The 23,497-nt window shown below is 42.6% G+C and overlaps 1 protein-coding gene across 3 annotated transcripts in view; it reads right to left on the bottom strand.

Annotated features, from left to right (window-relative positions):
- SPEF2 (sperm flagellar 2) overlaps window positions 1-23,497 on the bottom strand; it is a 226,947-nt gene that overhangs the window by 145,485 nt on the left and 57,965 nt on the right. For all 3 annotated transcript variants that reach the window (XM_073621074.1, XM_073621088.1, XM_073621082.1), the window contains exons 5-9: window positions 16,698-16,838; window positions 14,946-15,025; window positions 9,853-10,042; window positions 6,849-7,037; window positions 1,138-1,325 (exon numbers count right to left, since the gene is read on the bottom strand). In XM_073621074.1, the coding sequence (XP_073477175.1) occupies window positions 1,138-1,325; window positions 6,849-7,037; window positions 9,853-10,042; window positions 14,946-15,025; window positions 16,698-16,838 (788 nt within the window). The remainder of the gene's footprint in view (window positions 1-1,137; window positions 1,326-6,848; window positions 7,038-9,852; window positions 10,043-14,945; window positions 15,026-16,697; window positions 16,839-23,497) is intronic.

The raw sequence follows: 23,497 nt of genomic DNA, 5'->3' as shown, positions 1-23,497 counted from the left end.
AAAGCCGTATTCCAGCCACAAACATTTTAAAAAAAAAAGTCAGCAGCTACAAACACTGTAGCTGCTGACTTTTAATAAGGACACTTACCTATCCAGGGAGCACTGCTATATTGGCTCGGATGCACTAAGGGAAACTGGCAGTGGAGCCTTCAGGCGCGAGTCGTGCGGAGCTTTCCGAATGGCCCCGTCATCTTCTGGGACACACACAGGTCCCAGAAGGCAGTGGGGGAGCAGGAAATGACGCCCTGGGCTGTGGCCTAGGTAGGACAGAAGTACACTCAGTACTTCAAAAAAAAGTAAGAAACAAAAAAAAATAAAAATAAATAGTTATCCAAAATTGAGTGGTGGAGGGGTGGTCTTTCCTTTAAGATAAAGTTGTAAAAGTGGGTGGAACTCCGCTTTAAGGTAAAAAAAAAAAACTCTTGCAAGCAGCTTTTCCCCCAGCTTCCCCTAAATACTTACTTGAGCCCAATCTTGATCCACTGATGTGCACAAGAGCAGAGCCTCTCTTGGCTCTCTCTTTCTCCTCATTGGCTCAGACACAGCAGTGGGAACCATTGGCTCCTACTGCTGTCAATCACAGCCAGTGAGGAGGAAGAGGGGAGCAGGGCAGAGCCATGCTCCGTGTGTCTTATGGACAAACAGAAATGGCTTGAGAGAGAGCATGCACAAGTGCCCCCATAGCAAGTGCCTTGCTATAGGGGCACTTGGTAGGGGAGGAGCCATGAGCGCCGGGGGGGAACCTGAGAAGTGAAGGATCGGGGATGCTCTGTGCAAAACCACTGCACAGAGCAGGTAGGTATACCATGTTTGTTATTAATAATAAAAAAATATTTTAGTAATAATAATTAAAAAAAAAAACAGCATTTAGAATCACTTTAGGTGTATTGATATTATTCTTATAACTTACATTAGAATACACTAAGTTGAGTATGTATAAATCTAAGACACCAAGGGGGTGATTTACTAAAACTGTAGACTGCAAAATCTGACACAGCTGTGCATTGTAGCCAATCAGCTTCTAACCTCAGCTTGTTCAATTAAGCTTTGACAATCAAACCTGGAAGCTGATAGGTTTTAGTAAATCAACCCTCAAAAGTAAAAAAAAAAACACATTCAATGAGAGAAAGCTCTCACCTGTTAGTTAGTTCTCGGTATTCTCCTGTTTTTGTCACTAGATCCACAATCTGGTTCACTATTTCCTGACAAATGCCGAAGTGTTTCTTGTATCGGGCCTGCGCTCGGTCCGCTGCTATCTGGTCGTGTAATTCCTGAACTTTCCGCATTTGTTCCTCGGCATCCAGCTTGGCTTGATGCTGCAAGGCCTGTAACAGTGCACAGGTATACTCTTTAATCATACAGCAAGCTTGCCTGAGATGTTAATTCTTACTTTACCCATAGAAAAGTAAATTTCTTATTGTGATTAGCAGGTGATGAAAGATTTCTGTGTTATTTTTATGTGACAAAGGGAATGAAACAGCAATTGTTTTCTTCTTTTTAACTGATAATGGGAACTTTTCAGTACAGTAAAACCTTGGTTTGAGAGTAACTTGGTTTGAGAAGACAAGACAAGGCAAGGCAAGACAAGCAAAATGTTTAAATAAATTTTGACTTGACATACAAGCAATGTTTTGATATACAAGTAGCGTCACATCACAACTGAGTATAAAAGAGAAGAGAGGCACCTCTAAGTGTTGTACCCTCATTAAATGTAACCATATTGCTACACTTAGAGGCGCCTCTCTTCTCTTTTATACACTGTAGCTCCTGATGGATTTTGCTTCTAATCCCCTATATGAAGGCTGCTATTTGTGGATGGACATTTTATGGTTACAGAACCTTCCGCATTGCTATAAACTGAAGGACTTATGAATAAATGATTGTGGAACGAATCATCTGAGTTTCCATTATTTCTTATGGGGAAATTTGCTTTGATATACAAGTGCTTTGGATTACAAGCATGTTTCTGAAATGAATTATGCTCGCAATCCAAGGTTTTACTGTATTACTTGGTTGGTATTTCCTACACTGTCAGAGTATTGGATGAATGCTTAGATTGGCCAACATTGGTTTTACACATCTGGCTGTATACAACGTATTAGTGTCCATACAGGTAGCAATGCTGTTTTCATCCAGTAGATGTCAGATCCCAGAGATACGAGGGTCACTGTAAGGACCTGTGTTAATGGGCTTTTGATTGCTTCAAGCGGGTTTTGCATTCCCATACAAATCTATGGGTATGCAAAACCCGCTTGACGGAGGTCAAATGCAGATCAGTAGGTCAAATGCACCTGCCATTATATTATGAATAATCTCAGAATCATCTAACTTATGCCATCGGCAAAAGCACTTATTGTCATAGGGGCAGATGTGCAACTACCTAATGACAGCTACAGTATCTCACAAAAGTGAGTACACCCCTCACATTTTTGTAAATATTTTATTATATCTTTTCAGGTGACAACACTGAAGAAATGACACTTTGTACAATGTAAAGTAGTGAGTGTACAGCTTGTATAACAGTGTAAATTTGCTGTCCCTCAAAATAACTCAACACACAGCCATTAATGTCTAAACAGCTGGCAACAAAAGTGAGTACACCCCTAAATGAAAATGTCCAAATTGGGCCCAAAGTGTCAAAATTTTGAGTGGCCACCATTATTTTCCAGCACTGCCTTAACCCTCTTGGGCATGGAGTTCACCAGAGCTTCACAGGTTGCCACTGGAGTCCTCTTCTACTCCTCCATGACAACATCACGGAGCTGGTGGATGTTAGAGACCTTGCGCTCCTCCACCTTCCGTTTGAGGATGCCCCACAGATGCTCAATGGGGTTTAGGTCTAGAGACATGCTTGGCCAGTCCATCACCTTTCCCGTCAGCTTCTTTAGCAAGCCAGTGGTCATCTTGGAGGTGTGCTTGGGGTCATTATCATGTTGGAATACTGCCCTGCAGCCCAGTCTCTGAAGGGAGGGGATCGTGCTCTGCTTCAGTATGTCACAGTACATGTTGGCATTAATGGTTCCCTCAATGAACTGTAGCTCCCCAGTGCCGGCAGCACTCATGCAGCCCCAGACCATGATACTCCCACCACCATGCTTCACTGTAGGCAAGACACACTTGTCTTTGTACTCCTCACCTGGTTGGCACCACACATGCTTGACACCATCTGAACCAAATAAGTTTATCTTGGTCTCATCAGACCACAGGACATGGTTCCAGTAATCCATGTCCCTAGTCTGCTTGTCTTCAGCAAACTGTTTGCAGGCTTTCTTTGCATCATCTTCAGAAGAGGCTTCCTTCTGGGACAGCAGCCATGCAGACCAATTGGATGCAGTGTGCGGCGTATGGTCTGAGCACTTACAGGCTGACCCCCACACCCCTTCAACCTCTGCAGCAATGCTGACAGCACTCATTTCCCAAAGACAACCTCTGAATATGATGCTGAGCACGTGCACTCAACTTCTTTAGTCGACCATGGTGAGGGCTGTTCTGAGTGGAACCTGTCCTGTTAAACCTCTTTATGGTCTTGGCCACCGTGCTGCAGCTCAGTTTTCAGGGTCTTGACAATCTTCTTATAGCCTAGGCCATCTTTATGTAGAGCAACAATTATTTTTTTTTTCAGATCCTCAGAGAGTTCTTTGCCATTGAGGTGCCATGTTGAACTTCCAGTGACCAGTACGAGAGAGTTAGAGCGATAACACCAAATTAAACACACCTGCTTCCCATTCACACCTGAGACCTTGTAACACTAACGAGTCACATGACACCAGGAAGGGAAAATGGCTAATTGGGTCTAATTTTGACATTTTCACTTAGGGTGTACTCACTTTTGTTGCCAGCGGTTTAGACATTAATGGCTGTGTGTTGAGTTATTTTGAGGGGACAGCACATTAACACTGTTATACAAGCTGTACACAGCTGTACAATGTGAAAGTGGATTAACAAGGCAGGATTATATTAGGAAAAGATAGATCTAGAAACAGAAGGTAAACTAGAGCACTAAAGCACAACTTTTTGACCTGGGGACTCCAAACCTCATGGTATAAAACTATAAATATTAATATTAATATTAATTTTGCTAAAGCATATTCGTGTTTTGAAAATGGGGTGGAGAATATATTTTGGAACCTTTAAATGTGCATTGTACACGTGAAGATCGTTATTTTTGAGGGTGAGGCACTTCTGTGATGGAGCTTCATGGTAGCTGTTTAGCCTCACTGTACAACTAAACTGCAGATCAACCACTTATTACATTAAAACAATCCTTTCCACGATTTCTGAATTGGCAAGCAAACTAAAAATTAGTATGTGTAGTTCTGAACAATATTTTGAGGCAACATTTAGAGAGTCACTAAGCCCAGGTTCACAGTGCTGCGGGTTAGAAATCAAGAGAGTTCAGCTGAATTTGCACGATTTCAACCCGGCAATGCAGTCCAACTTCGGGGGCGATTTGACAGACATCTGTGCGGGTTCCTGCACAAATGTCTATTGAAATTGCACCCGAAGTCGCCAAAAGTAGTGCAGAAACTACTTTTGGGAATCGGTGCGGGACCTTCAAGTCGGCGTTGCACCGATTCGGATGTTGCTATTGCCGGCAATAGCCGCCGATTTGGCATGCAATTTGACAAGTCAATCGCATGCCAAATCGGACCAATGTGAACCTAGGCTGAATATGGTGCACACAGAATCTGGTGCAGCTGTATATAGTAACCAATCAGCTTCCGACTTTGGCTGAATTCACACTGTCGTGTATTATAATGCTGGAGAAAATGGATGTGCCTTTCCATTCATTTTATGCACGTCTTATGCCGCGTATTCACGGGCGGACTATTCGACGGACTAGGTCTGGCAGACTTTTCGAAGGACTTTCCGAATGAACGGACTTGCCTACACACGATCAACCAAAGTCAGACGGATTAGTACATGATGACGTACGACCGGACTAAAATAAGGAAGTTCATAGCCAGTAGCCAATAACTGCCCTAGCGTCGTTTTTTGTCCGTCGGACTAGCATACAGATGAGCGGACTTTTCGACCGGACTCGAGTCCGTCGGAAAGATTTGAAACGTTTCATTTCTAGGTCCGTTGAACTTTTGGGAAAAAAAAGTCTGCTGGAGCCCACACACGATCGAATTGTCCGCCGGACTCCAGTCCGCCGGACCAAGTCTGCTGTAAAGTCCGGTCATGTGTACGCGGCATTACTTTGCGTTGATCTGCATTATAACACACTAGTAAAATGCAGATCAATGCATAGACACATAAAAAAAAAATGTGTTTTTTATGTGTCCTGTTCACACTACAATGCTGCGTTGAGCTGCTGTGTTGCACATGCAATGCTACGCTGGTCAACGCAGCATTGTAGTATGAACGGGACACATACAAAACAATTGTTTTTTATGTGTCTATGCATTGACCTGCATTTTACAAGTGTGCTATAATGCAGATCAATGAAAGTTAAACGCGTATAAAATGGATGGAAATGTAGATCAATTTTCTCTGCATTTTATCACAAGTTAGGGCCAATTCACATTGCAAAGCAGAGCAGCAGAAGCGATTCACCGCTCCCGCCGGCTGTGCTAGGGGACAGTGTGGTGTACAATTTATTGGATTGCACTGCTCCCTTTTTTTTGTTTTGTGTGAGCTTTATTTGGAGTGTTCCAAATGTACACTTCATTCACTGCAATGTCTATCAGCGCGCTGTGCGGCCTGCCATTGCAGTGCGGTTGGGGCCAGTGTGCTGCAATAAAATGCAACATATGTGCATTTTAGCGTAGCACTGAGCTGCGTTGCAGTGTGAATTGGACACATAGGAAACAATTGTTTCCTGGGTGTCCTGCAGTGACAGACGTTTTATCATGCTAAACGGAATGTAAACGCCTAGTGTGAATTGGCCCTCAGTGTAAATTCAGCCTTCAGCTTATTTAGTTAAGCTTTGCCAAAAATAAAACTAGAAGTTGACTGGTTACGCACAGCTGCACCAGATTTTGTGTGCACCAGTTTTAGTAAATCTCCCCCTTAAAGCTGGGTCACAGTATGCCGGCGCAGGAATCGCACAGGAACGCACTGGGTGTTCCTATGCGATTCACATCACATTCAAAATGCAGCTCATTAGCCATCTGCAGCGGGTGTTAATAATAAGTTAACGACACCCCTAAATGCAGGTCGCAAACGCAGTTTGTTTGCCTGCACCAAATCTGATCTGGGTGCAGTGAATTTCATAGTATGGTGCATACACTAATTTTGGTGTGGTGCAATTTCGGCCCATTCAAAATGAATGAGGCTGAAATCGCACCTCACAGAACTGCATGTGAATCGAACAGGAAGGCACAGTGCCTTCCTGTGTGGGCATGGTGTGAACCGACCCCTAATATCTCCAAAAGTAAAGCACACGGGTCACATTGTGGTACCAAAGTGACAAAGGGGTTTATTTACGAAAGGCAAATCCACTTTGCACTACAGGTGCACATGGAAGTGCAGTCACTTTAGATCTGAGGGGAAGATCTGAAATGAGGGGAGGCTCTGCTGATTTTATCATCCAATCATGTGCAAGCAAAAATGCTATTTTTTTAATTTTCCTTGCATGTCCCCCTCAAATCTACAGCAACTACACTTGCAAGTGCAAAGTGGATTTGCCTTTAGTAAATAAACCCCAAAGTCTCTATACAATGGGCACACTCTGAAGCTTTGTTGTACCTTCTCATTCATGGTTCATGGTCAATACACTCTTTGTAACAACACCCCCTCCCCCAAGATCAGAGGGACATTTTGACTTTCTGAAATCGATAATTGCATATGGCTAGGCAGGCTCGTTCTCATAAAATTTAGGCCAATGAAGAACACTTTCATACCGCTTCTCTTTCAAGTGCCTCCTGGAACTCCTTCTCACGGCGTTCCTGATACTGCTTCTCTCTGAAGATTCTGTTCTGCCTTATGATTTCCTTCTCATGGCGATTGTGCATGAGCTGGACGGCGATTCTGCGCTCCTGCTGAGATTGTTTCATCAAACGGTTTATAAGCTGTTCCTCCCGAAATGCTTCCTGTAAAGAGGACCATATCATGACTACTCTGGTAGCATTGTGATTACTTGATACGCTATCGCATGCTGCTCAGTAAGATGGACTACAATTTGCTACACATACAATGTTGTAACATCCCTAACAGCAATGCTGGTGTGAAGTATACACCTTGAAATTAGTTTGTTTAATGATTTAAATTTCAGTTTAATTTGAAAGCATCACATTTAAGGTGTACTGCGGGCATCATTGTTGTTAGTCTACTACAGATGCAGTGTCAAGAGGGGAAAAGCTAGATATGCCATGTTCAGCTGATTTTCGGTATCATACCAAAATCAATGGTAGGACATTCCATTTAAATAGTAAAGTGTCATTAAACCCAGACTATGAAAAATTCTCATTACATGCTATATAACAGAGTGTTCATACTCACAAAGCCACTAAATCATTTGTTTTGTGTGGAGTGAAATATAACTGGTTTATCCTGCCTGCAGCTTTCCCTCCCATATTCTGTGTCCTCACTGCAGATTGTCTGAGATTGTGTAGACCAGCTGGTGTCCTCTACGGAGCATGCTCAATTTCAGCTCCCTTCTAAGCTTTTCATTTCCTTCTTTTTCCTACTTGTGCATCCCACATGATTTTAAAGTGACACATGTGGATGTATACACAGTGGTAAATGATACTTCTCTCCATCCTTCTCCATATCCTTCTGTTGCTAAACACTTAAAGCTGAGTTCCACCCAAAAGTGGAATTTCTGCTTTAAGCACTCCTTACCCCCTTCTATGCCACATTTGGTATGTCATTTTTTGGGGGGAACAGGTACCTGGTTTTGACAGGTACAGTACCTGCTCCCACTTCCACTCGGGCTAGGCCCGCTGGATTCTGCGATAGGTGAGTATGTGTTTATTACCGCTTCCGGACTGCCCACTGTACATATACTGCGGCAGGGTGGCCTGGCTGCGCAAAATCACATACCTGTATGCGATTTCTTGCACGCAGTGTAGGGGACGTGCGTGTGCCGCTGGAGCGATGCTCCCGCTGTGATTGGACACAGCAGGAGCCAAACAGTCGATCCGGTGGCCAAGATGGCCGCCGCTACCCGTCGATTGTTCTGTGGAGAGAATGGAGAGAAAAAAAGAATGGACTTTAAAGATTGCCACTATAATCCCAAATTGAAAAGAAATGGGTCTCACATTAAGATAAAAGTATTACATTTATTGAAATCACATAAAAAACATGATAGAAAAAAGTACATGAACATGTCTATATGGTACATTGTCCCGCGTGATAAAATCGGTGCAAAGAGCTGATAAAGGAAAACCACATGGATGGCCCTGGAGTGATGATGCTGTAGTCCAAGAAGATTTCTTCTGGCTAGAGGCCAAACAGATGAAGTCACAAATATCAGCGCCAATGGATCACTACGCGACACATCTCTTAGATGGAGTGGCGCATCTGACGGAGCAGGACCGGCACTTTCGGTTGAAACTCAACTGCAAAATAGGGCTTATTGTCTGTTCCCCTTTCTTCTGGGGAAGTTACCTGGATGGACTACCATAGGCTATGGCGGATACTGATCTGTAGGGTCAAGTATTTCCTCTGGCTAGTATCCATATCCACCCTCTGGCAATATATACAAAGTGCAAGTCTGCTGCCAATCACTTCGGATTAAGGCCCCTCAAAACAGGCTGTCTATACATCTTTTGGAGCCGGTTCTCCTGCTCCTTCTACCTTTTTCTGTTTCCCAATTTTGTGTACTGCTTCATGGATTGAATTCCGCATGCGTACTCTCCTCTTTTTTGGATGTCCCCCTCTTTTTATGTACCAATAGGAACCCCTGAAGAAACCATTTGCAAAACGCATAGTGATCCATTGGCGCTGATATTTGTGACTTCATCTGTTTGGCCCCTAGCCAGAAGAAATCTTCTTGGACTACAGTATCGTCACCCCAGGGCCATCCATGTAGTTTTCCTTTATCAGCTCTTTGCTCCGATTTTATCATGCAGGACAATGTACCATATAGACATGTTCATGTACTTCTTTCGATCATGTAATTTTATGTGATTTCAATAAATGTAATACTTTTATCTTAATGTGAGATCTATTTCTTTTCCTATTTGAGATTATAGTGGCAACCTTTAAAGTCCATTCTTTTTTTCTTTTTCCATTTTTAACTCTTGGAGGTTTCTATGATGGGATTAGCCTTGTGTCAGCTCTACCTCGTTATCTAAACCATTGTGTGATATTTTGGGTAATATTTGGTTTTATGGTTCATGTGGTGACCGACCTACTTTTGAAGTGTATAAAACCTTGTAGTTCTTTTTAATAAACGGTCATTCCTTTGGAGTTCCTCAACACCTTGTCTGTGTACGATGATTGGGGTAAAAGGGCTGGTATTAGCTCTCGGTCTGCTGGAATGGTTTGGAGGGCAGGAAGCGCTATTTGGCAGAAGCACCTAATCAGGGTGCCAAAGTGGTTCCGTCACAAAAGATACACATCCCCCCCCATTCATTTCCCACACACACAACATGGCAGCACCAGAGCCAGATGACAGGTCACTCGGGCAGCAGAAACTACATAGTGTTGTGTGTGGGGGACATGCTTATTCTTAGCTACATGGAAGTGAAGACGTTTCAGTGGGGCTCTGGACTGAGTTGCAATGGCTGATTAACAAATGTCCTGAGCATTTATGCTCTTAACTGTCTGTTCACAATTCTTATCTACTTGCTACTGACACGATGATGGCTGATTGGTCATTGTGGGTCTCTACCCCCAATGCATTGCTTTGTCTCACTGAATAGGGACTCTTGTTGCAGTTCTAATATAACATGTCATTACCTCCTGTGCCCCATGAGCGACAAGCTGCTCTATTAAGACTCTGCGCCTTCTTTTCTCTCGCTGCTCACGTGCCATGGTATCCTCTTCAAGCCTTTTCTGAATTTTTTTTACATAATCTCCATTAGATTCTATTTTGACGACACCACTGCCAATGCTGCCATTTGACTTTATTCTTTGCAATGTTGGACTCCTGAAAGAAATTTTAATATTTTACAACCTGGATACTTTTTTTCAGTCAATCTAAAGAGTCCCTCTTAAAAGCCCATCTCCACATTGGGCCCCTTTGCCGGCAGCCCAGCACCCCCCAGATCTAGAAGCAACGCCTCTGGCATTTCTTTTTTTGACTTTTTGAAACTGTCCTCTGTCCAGTCATCTGAGATTTGGAGTCTTCATCCTGTGATGGTCAGTCCACTACAATGCAGAGCATGGCGCTTACGTCGTGATGTGGTTGCTGTTCTCTGTAACATTCTGTGAGCCCAGGGCAGCTTAATGACTTGCCCCCAGGGGGCATGTCTTTGACAGCCTGGATTCACAGAAAGCGGGTACAACTTTGAAGAGGGGTGGTAGCTGGGAACATAGGAGGAAGAAGAGTACAGCCATGTCACATGGAGAGATTGAGTACTGCTTTGGTAACTTTATTCTTAAATAGGGAAGGGTGAGTTTTTTTTAATTTCAGTGGATATGGCCTTAAAAGGGAAACTTTTGGGGAGGCAAGCCTCCCATCTAGCAATGGATGCTGCCTCTGTCTGGAAGCAGTGCTAGTTCTGAGGTAGAGAACACCTCTGCACCATCTCTTTTTATCCCAGAACAAGCAAAGTGTGGGGCAGTGGCTAAATGGAAGCCTCAACTGTGGGCTCTGCATCTCCTGTGCAAGCATGCTGAAAAAAAGTTTAATTTTTTTTTTTTTTTTTAATTCTTTATTTATAGGAAATGAGGTCAAAATATACAGCAGTATAGATTGGAATATATATAATATATTAGTTTGCAAAAATCTTGTTCAGTCCAAACTTTATCATATCAAGTCTCTCTAGGTATATACAGTATAGACTATAGAGTCAGCTATCATCACAGGACATGGCAGATGTAAATCATACAATCCAAATACACCCAACACTGTTGGATCTTATGGGAACAGAGATACAGTTGTATATTTGATATGTCACACTCTTAACTAAGGGGGAATCTAGATAAGGTCTTAAGATCTGATGTTTTCCACATTTAGAAAAAAGAGGGGCAAGAAGAAGGAGAAATACTAAATAACAGGGTAGGGGACAATGGAAATAAAGGAGGAAGTGACTGTTGGGTTAAAAGGGAAGGGAAAGAGAAAAAGAAAAAAAAAATAGGTGGAGAATGAGTGGAAGGCCACTGAGAAAAATTGATGATAAAAGTGGTTGTAAACCTCAGACATGAAATATGATCAAAGCATATCCCTCTATAGCAGTGGTTCTAAACTCCTGTCCTCAGGACCCACTAACAGGCCAGGTTTGCAAGATAACTGAAATACATCACAGGTGATATCATTTGCTGCTCAGTGATTGCAGTATTCTAGTCTGCATCTCCCCAAGGTAATGCTTAAGATCTGGCCTGTTAGTGGGTCCTGAGGACAGGAGTTGAGAACCACTGCTCTATAGTGTGTACATGTCTCAATTAAGAGCACTAAATGACATTTCTATCTGCTGCACAGAAATGACATTGCACAGAGCAGGTAAGTATAACATCATTTGTTTTTTCAATAAAAAAAAAAAAATCTAGACTCTACAATCACTTTAATCATCAGAGGTCTCTATAATCCCTTGGCCTGAAGGTGGGGAAGCTAATGGAGAGACAGTGTTTTCCAGGGTTGGATGGTCAGCCTCTAGCAAGAGTGAACTGTCTCCATCAGCTGTGTGTTTTTACTGGCCTTCTTTACCAGCATGATTTGCATTGTATGTCTATGACCTTCCCATCCCGTTTCCTCCATCTTAAACTCTGTTGGAGAGCCAGTAAGTGTGCACGCATCTCAAACTCTGATGGGGAGCCACTAAGTACACACATATTGAACTCTGCTGGAGAGCCAGTGAGTACACTCATCTCAAACTTTGCTAGACTCACACTCACAGTGATAGGAGTGGTGCCAAAGAACTGATTTCTATGCATTTTATAAAAATACAGCATTGTAACAACCATAATGTCAGGAAGAGAAAGTGTTGACAGTATACACACATATATTACGTATATATGCATATACTATTATATAAAGTAGTATTTTCTTAATTATTTTCATATAATACATGTTTAAGGGTTGATGAACAATCTAAAACTACACAAATAGATCAATGAGCTGAATAGTTTTGGGACCTTTGCTATACAGCTTATTCATTTTTAGAACATCTTCTTAATGACAGTCATTGAAATTAAAACCGGCCATACATGGATTGAAATTCGGCCAATCCAGCAGGGCCAAGCATGGGCAGGCTGGTTGTATCAATTGATTTGTGTATAACCAGCCTGTCAGGTTTTTGCCAAAGGATCAGTGCTGCCACCTACAGTGCCTTGCAAAAGTATTCACCCCCTTGGCATTTTTCGTGTTTTGTTACATTACAGTCTTCAGTTCAATGTTTTTTTAATCTGAATTATATGTGATGGATCAGAACACAATAGTCTGGTTGGTGACTAGTTGGTGAAGTAAAATTAGAAAAATAAATACATAAAACTATTTTTCAGAAATAAAAAAATGATAATTGGCATGTGCGTATGTAGTCACCCCCTTTGTTATGAAGCCAATAAAAAGCTCTGGTGCACCCAATTACCTTCAGAAGTCACATAATTAGTGAAATGATGTCCACCTGTGTGCAATCTAAGTGTCACATGATCTGTCATTACATATACACACCTTTTTGAAAGACCCCAGAGGCTGCAACACCTATGCAAGAGGCACCACTAACACTGCCACGAAGACCAAGGAACTCTCCAAACAAGTAAGGGACAATGTTGTTGAGAAGTACAAGTCAGGGTTAGGTTATAAAAAAATATTCAAATCTTTGGTGATCCCTAGGAGCAACATAAAATCTATCATAACCAAATAGAAAGAACATGGCACACCAGCAAACCTGCCAAGAGATGGCCGCACACCAAAACTCATGGACCGGGCAAGGAGGGCATTAATCAGAGAGGCAGCACAGAGATTTAAGATAACCCTGGAGGAGCTGCAGAGTTCCACAGCAGAGACTGGAGTATCTGTACATAGGACAACAATAAGCCGGATGCTCCATAGAGTTGGGCTTTATGGCAGAGTGGCCAGAAGAAAGCCATTACTTTCAGCAAAAAACAAAACGGCACGTTCTAAGTTTGTGAAAAGGCATGTGGGAGACTCCCAAAATGTATGGAGGAAGGTGCTCTGGTCTGATGAGACTAACATTGAACTTTTTGGCCATCAAAGAAAACGCTATATCTGGCAAAAACCCAACACATCACATCACCCAAAGAACACCATCCCCACAGTGAAAGTGGTGGCAGCATCATGCTGTGGGGATGTTTTTCAGCAGACGGGACTGGGAAACTGGTCAGAGTTGAGGGAAAGATGGATGGTGCTAAATACAGGTATATTCTTGAGCAAAACCTGTACCACTCTGTGTGTGATTTGAGGCTAGGACGGAGTTTCACCTTCCAGCAGGACAATGACCCCAAACACATTGCTAAAGCAACACTTGAGTGATTTAAGGGGAAACATGTAAATGTGTTGGAATGGCCTAGTCAAAGCTCAGACCTCAATCCAATAGAACATTTGTGGTCAGACTTAAAGATTGCTGTTCACAAGCGCAAACCATCCAACTTGAAGGAGCTGGAGCAGTTTTGCAAGGAGGAATGGGCAAAAATCCCAGTGGTAAAATGTGGCAAGATCATAGAGACTTGGAGCTGTGATAGCCGCAAAAGGTGGCTCTACAAAATATTGACTTTAGGGGGGTGAATAGTTATGCACATTGACTTTTTCTGTTATTTGTCCTATTTGTTGTTTGCTTCACAATAAAAAAAAAAAAATCTTCAAAGTTGTGGGCATGTTCTGTAAATTAAATGATGCAAATCCTCAAACAATCCATGTTAATTCCAGCTTGTGAGGCAGCAAAACACGAAAAATGCCAAGGGGGTGAATACTTTTGCAAGGCACTGTATAGCCAGGAACACTGTTCTGTGTATTCTGATGGTGGGGAACATTCCAAAATACAATAGCTCAGCGGGAAGAACTACCCCATCCACATCCAATGTGTGGCTGGGGGAATCAGCTAATTTTTTTTCATCTGGTTGAATGAAAAAATGAATCATGTATGTGATGCTGAGCTTTCCACAAAAATACCTCTGATAAATTGACCGTCATGTTTATATACTTCCACAGGTATAGTGCAGTACAGAATGTCGCTATACACTGCTGCGAATTCTGTTATTACGGATTGATACTGAGTAAAATCTAAGACCAGCTTACATTTACTTTTTAGACCCATCAGAACTTATAAAAAAAGAACCAGCCTGTCAGTCTAGATCAGTGTTTCTCCACCTTTTTTTGATCAAGGCACCCTTAAAAATCATGCACAATCTTGGGCACCCCATTCTAAAATGTATAAAACTAAACTAATAGTTTTACATAATGTAGGAACATTCACACATGTGGGACAACCAACGTTAGAGATGATTTATTCTTCCAAAGCAAATATACCTTTGCACACTGGTACTAACTAGTGTTCCAATGTTTTTCTCCCTCAGTTTCCCTCCCTTGTTCAGCTAATGTGAACCCAATGCTGACAGAGAGGGGCAGGGGAGGGAAGTGCAGTGCAGGTGCCCAACATTTTCTTCATCAACCAATTACGTCATTGGTTGTTAGGACACCCAGGGTTAGAAGGCTGTAATGGTGCATAATGAAAACATGTGGCTTTATGTAACTAAAAGGCAGGCTTGATCCACCCACTAGCTTGCATACAATTTTTGAGTAATTGTAGGCATTTTGCCAAGGCACCCCTGAAGAAACCTGAAGGCACCCCAGGGTACTCTGGTTGAAAAAGGTTGGTCTAGATCAGGATGGCTAGAAATTGTGCACAGTAGAACAGTACAACATCCAGACATACCTTCCATTTGGTGTAATGCTGTTATTCATAGCATCTTTCTTCGCTGATTTTTCAAATCTTGCCAGTTCTTGGTAAACCTCCTTATAAAAAAAAAAAACAACAACAAAGTGCTTGTGCTGTTTTATGGCTCCATCTTGTGTTCATAATACCATTATACATATAATAAAATGATTAGATCACAGAATTAAACAAGGCATGAATTTAATAGAAGGATCTAAACAAAGGGTGTGGTGCTGCATTGAAAATAACATTTTTGTATATGATGTTATAGCTACATTATTTTCAGATTCTTTTATCGCTGCTGCACTCATCCTTGGTAAAATGCTTTCCTATAGAAAGAGATGCCCTTGCAAGCAGTTTACTGGTGATCTATGGTGTTCAAATATTGGCATTAATGTAAAGTGCACAGTAACACATGAACTGCAGTGTTATAGTGGCATTAGTTTTAAGTAGCACCCCAATGAACTTGTGTTTTGGGGCATCACAATGCACAAATATTAACCAACTGTGCATTGAGGTGCACTAGAAAAAAAACACAGGTGCCTATTTAGGTCCATTGTGATGCTTTGACAGGCCATTCAACATACTCACCTTGAATCCGGCGATGCACCATCCTCAGAACTCCCCTGCTGACATCTTCAGGCAGCTGGCTTCCAGGTCTCAATCGCTAGCCGATGTCAATTGCCGGGCCAAGATGAGGTCACTGCTGTGTATGCACGGAAGCTCCGTCAGCTTCGGCACTACTGAATTTGTGCAGTGAGCTGTGCTTGCACAGCTCACTGTACAGGGGCGGACAGACATATAAGTAGCTTTAAAGCATATCTCTTCTGCATTCAAAATCCTGCCTGTCTACCCATTTTCATTTTCTAGCCTAAAGTTCCACTTTAAATATGCACCTGCTTTTCTTTTCTACTGCACCACACAATGCCCACTTACGTGTGTGGTATTGGAACACAAATATATGAAACTGGCCTAATGCCGCGTACACACGATCGGAAATTCGGTCAGCAAAAGACCGATGAGAGCTTTTGGTCGGAAAATGCGACTGTGTGTATGCTCCATCGGACTTTTGCTGGTGGAGCTGTCAATCAAAAGATTGACAGCAGGTTCTCAATTTTTCGGTCGGAAAAAGTTCCTATCCGAAAATGCGATCGTCTGTACAAATTCCGACACGCAGAATTCCTACGCATGCTCGGAAACAATTCGACACATGCTCGGAAGAATTGAACTTCATTTTCTCGGCTCGTCGTAGTGTTGTACGTCACTGCATTCTTGACGGTCAAAAGTTCAGAGAACTTTTGTGTGACCGTGTGTATGCAAGACAAGTTTGAACAGAATTCCGTTGGAAAAACCATCCAAATTTTTTTCCGATGGAAAATCCGCTTGTGTGTACGCGGCATTAGACTTTGTGGTCTGGATACAACAGTACTACTGAACTAGACTACTAGTTGCTGCTACTACAGTGATAGCAGCAGTCCTTCGAGTCCAGTGCCAAGCGGTTGGTATTTGGCAAAGTAACCACAGGGGGTCGCTCGCTTGGCACTGCCACCATTCACAGGATACCTAGTATTTTTCTCAATGAATACAAGGTGTTTTCTGATCTGATGATTTGGACAGGCAAGGAAGGACAGCCTCTTGGCACTGGACTTGGAAGACCTCTGCAATCATTGCAGTAGAGGAGAACACTAGAATGATTTGCAGATTCCACAAATATTCACACCTAAACTTTAATTTGAATGATAATAAATGTACCTCTGCTTCTTTCTTCTTTCTGAGGATCTTCTGTGCTTCTATGGCTCTTAATGTTCGGTTTGGTGGAGGTTTGGGAATCTGCACAATTGCAGCCTGAATTCGGGCCATTATTTCATTTTGTCTCCTTCTTGCTCGGCGTAGCTAGTAAAGGAAAAAATAAGGAGCACACTTGTACTATTTTATATTATTTAAATTGCATTTCCTGGCAATACCAACATTTGATTCCAAACCTCCCTCTCACCCCTTCAGACCATTCTCAACATAATTATTTTTCTTTACCTTGTTCCTATAGAGAGAAACAGCATTTTTTTTTTTTTTTTTTTTTTAATCAAACAAGGTTTTATTGAGTATTTAGTGCATACAGAAAGAAAAAAAGTAAGAGGTTACGATGACATGTTTACACTATAACAGTATTACAATTATTATCAATGAAATAAAAAAAAAACAGATACCATTAAATTCAGGCATATCTAGCTTATCTTGTCATTCAAGGTGTACATATTTGGTTGTTAATACTGTCCATCCATATTTATGCCTATTTTATCTCTTTACGGTCATACAATTATACTAGACACAGGTAGAAGATTCCTGGAGCCATCTATCCCAGATCTTGTTGTACTTTGCTGGGCAACCTCTATTAATATATATACATTTCTTGTATGGTAGGGTATTATTTATTTCCACCTTCCATTCCACTATTTTGGGGGTCTCTTGTCTCATCCACTTTTTAGCTATAACCTTTCTTGCTGCAAAGAGTGTTTCGTGTAAAAAGGTTTTAGTGTATTTATCGGTTGTGTCTGGAACTATACCCCAGAGACACTGTTTGGGGTCTAGGGCTAGAGGTGAGCCCATCATGTCGTGTAAAAATGCTACAATTTGTTCCCAAAAGCCTTTTATCTTCGGGCATGTCCATATAAGATGAAAAAAGGTACCCGTCTCTCTCCCACACATCTGACATGTGGTGGTTTGTGTGCGCTTGTATCTCGCCACTCTGAGGGGTGTGAGGTATGCTCTATGAAGAATATAAAGCTGCGTCAAACGATCTGAGAGTTTAGGGGATACAGTTTTACAGGCTTCCAACGCTTCCCCCCACTCCTCATCCTCCACCGGTCCCACCTCCCTCTCCCATCGTGGTTTAAGGCCATATGCTATTTTAGCAGGTGTTAAGTGCAAGTTATAAAATGCCAGGATCAGTTTTTGAGAATCTGAGCCCTTAATTATGGCAATGAGTACATTAGGTGCAGGACTAGGGCAGGAGTCAGGGAATTGTGATTGTGTTGCATGACGGATTTGTAAGAATCTATAGAACATCTGGTCCTGTATTGTAAATTCTTCTTTAAGTAAGTCAAAGGTTTTAAGTTGTCCATCTTTTAATATATGATGCAGGTAAAATATTCCCCGTGTGGACCATATAGATGTGTCCTGTATTTTATTAAACTCCTGAAGGTTTTTGTTATGCCATAACGGTGTATAGTCGTTAAACTGTGAGATGTCAAGTCTAGAGGCCGCTAAATTCCATATTTTCCTGTAGTGGTATAGTGTGGTGTGCCTTCTGTCTCCTATTTCCATTCCTCCCATGTCTGCCGCTATCGCATATATTGGGTCTTTGGTGTACTGCGCCCATTTAGGACATATGAGCGTAAGAAATCTCTCGCTGTCGGTTTTGTCTAGGTGAAAAAGCTGTGATAGCTGTGCTGCAATGTAGTATAGATTAAAATCGGGTAGAGCAGTGCCGCCCAGATCGGTCGGATTTTTGAGGGCTTGCCATGCCAATTTATGCCTATTATTACCCCACACAAATGTCTTTAAAAGGGACTCTAAAGATTTAAAATGTTTTAAGGGTAAATAAACGGGGGTGTGCCATAAAACATAAAGTATTTTGGGTAGTAGAATCATTTTAATTAAATTTATTCGTCCCCAGACTCCTAATGGTAATTTGGACCAAACCTGTATTTTATTTTTAACTAGGGAAATAAGAGGGGTTATATTCAGAGATATATAGTCTGTAGGGGATCTGGTTATATAAATCCCCAAGTATTTAATGACATCTACTCTCTGCAGTGGGAGCCTGATGGGCCTGAGTCTGCCAGGTACAATAGCGTGTCATCTGCATACATGCTAATCTTTTCGGTCAGAGAGCCCATTTTAAGTCCCCTGATCTCTGGATTTGCTCGGATGGACATGGCCAGTGGTTCTGCCGCCAGGGCATATAGTAGTGGGGATAGGGGGCAGCCCTGTCTCGTGCCTCTACTGAGGTCAAATAGCTGAGACGACCATCCATTGGCCACCACTTTGGCCTTGGGTGCCTGGTATAAAAGTTGGACCCATTTAATACATTTTGGGCCAAATCCATAGCCCTCCAAGCATCTCCAGAGATACCTCCACTCTACCGAGTCGAAGGCTTTCGCTGTGTCTAAGGTCACAACAACCCGTGTACCAACTTCCTCGTGTGTAGCTTGTAAGTTAATGTAAAGTTTCCTGAGATTAAACGAGGTATTGCGTCCAGGCATAAAACCAGCCTGGTCTGCGTGTATCAATGTTAATATTACCTGATTGAGCCTAATCGATAGAACTTTGGCAAGTATTTTAATGTCCACCTGTAGGAGTGATATCGGCCGATAAGATTCCGGGAACCCCAGATCCTTACAGGGTTTGGGGATGAGGACTATTGTAGCCTCTGTCATAGATGGAGGTAAGGTCCCAGTTTCAAATAGATAATTATACAATTTTAATAGTTTAGGGGTTAGTATTTCGCTGAATTGGGAGTAGAACTCTATTGGAAGTCCATCCGAACCAGGGGATTTGGACCTAGCGAAGCTAGCCATGGCAGTTGATATTTCATCTAACGTCAGTGGTGCTTCCAATAGTTCCACTTGTTCTTCTGTTAGTTGTGGGAAGGAGATTTTTTCAAGAAAAAGAGACATATGATGGGTCTCAGTGGGGGCTGTCGTTGTGTATAAGTCTGCAAAGAAGTCCTTAAACATTGAGGTTACTGTAGGTGGGTCCGTGACTTTTTGTCCTCCGGGGCCATGCAGTGTAATAACCACTGGGGGCCTATCCTCGCTATGGACCAGGTATGCAAGTAACTTGCCTGCCTTTTCCCCATGTTCAAACATTTTTTGCTTAGAAAAAAACATTTTTTGTTTGGCTTTCTGGTACTGATTAACCATTCTAGTCTGTAGTTTGAGTTGGTCTACAGTTACTGCTGTCGGGGTGTTGGCATATTCTCTTTCTGCAGAGGACAAGTCCTCCAGCGCCTTACCGAGGGCACCAGAGGAGTCCATCTTGATTTTATTCATCGCCGTTATCAATGTATGCCTAGCAAATAGTTTAAATGAGTCCCAGACTGCGGGTGGTGATGCTGACTTGTCATTTTCAGTGAAGTACAATTTCCATTTGTCTATGAGCTCGTCATCTTCTGGTAGAAGAGATAGCCAGAATGGATTCAGACGCCATGCTCGAGAGAAACAGCTTTTATTACTTCCCCTAACATCACTTATAAAATTACAAAAAAAAATTGATCTAAGAATGGAGGGGTCAGATCTTTCAATCATCTGCCCGTCCTTTATTATTAGATCATATTTTATTTATAGAAACGAAAGTACCGCCTTCTATGAATGGAGAAGCTGGGCAGAAAGGGGGGAAAAATTCAGCATAGACAGCCTGTGACAGCTCACACAGTTCCATTAACCCCCCCAAAAAAACATACAATTATGACAGCGGGGAGGGGGGGGAACATGACATAGATGAGGAGGATTTAATCCAACAGAAGAGGCATCAGCACAAGGGACACATCCTACTGACTGCAAGGCATGTTATTTTGGCTGCACTTTAATAAGTGCAGGCCTTAAAGCGGATTTCCACCCAAAATTGGAACTTCCGCTCATTTGTCTCCTCTCCCCCTCGGGTGCCACAATTGGCATCTTTCGTGGGGAGGGGGGACAAGATACCTGTCTTTGACTTCCCACTTCCGGGAGTCCGGGGGCACGGCCCCTGACATCACCATGGGGCTCCCTCCTCCTCCTCTCCCTGTCGCCGGGCCAGTGGGAGAGAGGAGCGGGGCCTCGCGCATGCGCAGTAGGGCTCCCAGCGTGAAGACACAAGGCTACACTGCCGGGTACCCTTACCCGTAATGGCAGCGGCAGCACCCGACAGCTGATGTAAACATCAGCTGCAGTGCCGACATCGCTGGACTCCAGGACAGGTAAGTGTCCTATTGGTAAAAGCCAGCAGCTGCAGTATGTGTAGCTGCTGGCTTTTTTTTTTTGGGGGGGGCGGAACACCACTTTAAAGTGGAAGTAAAGGCTACACCCAAATCTAAACCTACTCTCAGTCACATTCAAAGCCTAATCTATCTAGCCCTGTAAAGAAAAAATTGCTATACTTACCTATTCTGCAGCCACTCCAGTCCGGTTCCATGCTGCGCTGTCAAAGCCAGCTTCAGTGTCTAGGCATGTGCAGGAGAGGCAGCGGACACCGGAACACAAAACAAGGACACAAAACAAGGGGAGGAAAGTGCACCAGAGATAAGCCACGTCCATAAAACATTGAGGATACAAAATAAGGTAGTACTGAGTATTACCAGAGAGGCGGACTATTTAGGCTAAGAAACAGTGGAGAAGATATAGCATTATAAAAAATATAAATTTATTGAAAAAGACAAATATCTAAAAAACAAAATGACAGTTGTAGCATAAAGCATCTATGATTATTGTGCAGTGAGCCCTTGTATATCTACGCATTTCGCCGTTAGGCTTCCTCAGGACACGGCCAAGGTTCACAGATGAGACAGAGAAGGAAATATGTCTCTATCTTAAACTGAAATGCAAAAACATGCAAATCACGGTAGGATGAGAATGTTCAATCAGCAGTTAGAGAGTATATTGGATATAGCTAAATATCTTAGCAGGGGTATGTAGATAGTGTTACTAATTATGGGAACAGCCATTAGAGGGAGGAAGGCCAACACCAAATGCACCAATTAGATCCAGGATTTAGTATCAGCAATGCTGAAGGCTCAATATAATCCCATTGCTGCATATTCAGGATACAAATACTCCAGCGTGCCCCTGGGAGACAGCATTACACTGCACCTGCACCATGCAGTGTAATGCTGTCTCCCAGGGGCATGCTGGAGTATTTGTATCCTGAATATGCAGCGATGGGATTATATTGACCAACAAAGTCTGGGGAATGCCCAGCAAAAAGCCAAAGTCTACTTACCACCAGCTTGCAGACAACCAAATTGACTTATCTAACAGTAAGCGTTAAAAAAGGGGTTTAGTCCGCACGCATTTGCAAACGCATGCGTGAGCCACAGAGCCACGTCATGGCACCCTTGTATCTGTGGTCCTAACACTAAACTATGAGTGTCCCCACAGTGGAGTCACATGCATTTTAATGGATAAATGGGAGCAGGTGGACTGAAGGGGAGCCCACCCCTCCTTAAAAGGTACAGGAGCACAGCAAACACCCAGCAATAGCACAATGGCTGCAAAGGTGTTGGTGCGCTACTGGACCAATACAAACACTCACGTGATAACAAAAGCTTGCCACCAATCTCATTTATAGCTGGCTATCGCAGTAAGCAGCATTGGGAGGCTAAAACAGGTACCAACAAAGTCTGGGGAATGCCCAGGAAAAAGCCAAAGTCTACTTACCACCAGCTTGCAGACAACCAAATTGACCTAACAGTAAGCGTTAAAAATGGGAATATATTGAGCCTTCAGCATTGCTGATACTAAATCCTGGATCTAATTGGTGCATCCGGTGTTGGCCTTCCTCCCTCTAATGGCTGTTCCCATAATTAGTAACACTATCTACATGTCCCTGCTGAGATATTTAGCTATATCCAATATACTCTCTAACTGCTGATTGAACTTTCTCATCCTACTGTGATTTGCATGTTTTTGCATTTCAATTTAAGATAGAAACATATTTCCTTCTCTGCCTCATCTGCGAACCTTGGCCGTGTCCTGAGGAAGCCTAACGGCGAAACGCGTAGACATACAAGGGCTCACTGCAGAATAATCATAGATGCTTTATGCTACAACTGTCATTTTGTTTTTTTAGATATTTGTATTTTTCAATCAATTTATATTTTGTATACTGCTATATCTTCTCCACTGTTTCTTAGCCTACAAAGTCCACCTCTCTGGTAATACTCAGTACTACCTTATTTTGTATCCTCGATTTTTATAACAGCTTACCTGTAAAATCCTTTTCTTGGAGTACATCATGGGACACAGAGCCTTAAGTAATTACTTAATGGGCTATAGGCCACATTCAGGTGATGGACACTGGTATACCCAATCCAGGAAGTTCACTCCCTATATAACCCCTCCTCCTTCCAAGAGCACATCAGTTTTTGTAGCAAAGCAATATACTCAAATCCCAAAAATGAGGGGAGGGATCTCTTTGTCCCATGATGTACTCCAAGAAAAGGATTTTACAGGTAAGCTGTTATAAAAATCCTATTTTCTTTATCGTACATCATGGGACACAGAGCCTTAAGTAATTACTTAATGGGACGTCCCATAGCAATGCTACTTGAGGGGAGGTAGACACAACCTGGAGGGTACCCCCAGACTTGAGGACCTATACTGCTGCCTGCAGCACACTGCACCCGAAGGCGATATTCTCATACCTCCTTACATCCACCTGAAAACATTTTGTGAATGTATGCACTGAAGACCAAGATGCGGCCTTACAGATCTGAGCCATGGAGGCCTGATGACGCACTGCCCAAGAAGCACTAACTGCCCTGGTAGAATGCGCCTTAACTTGAAAAGGGGGAATGT

This window comes from Aquarana catesbeiana, linkage group LG01 (genome assembly GCF_042186555.1).
Source record: "Aquarana catesbeiana isolate 2022-GZ linkage group LG01, ASM4218655v1, whole genome shotgun sequence".
NCBI classification, from domain to species: Eukaryota; Metazoa; Chordata; class Amphibia; order Anura; family Ranidae; genus Aquarana; species Aquarana catesbeiana.
This window is presented reverse-complemented; position numbering and strand designations above follow the sequence as displayed.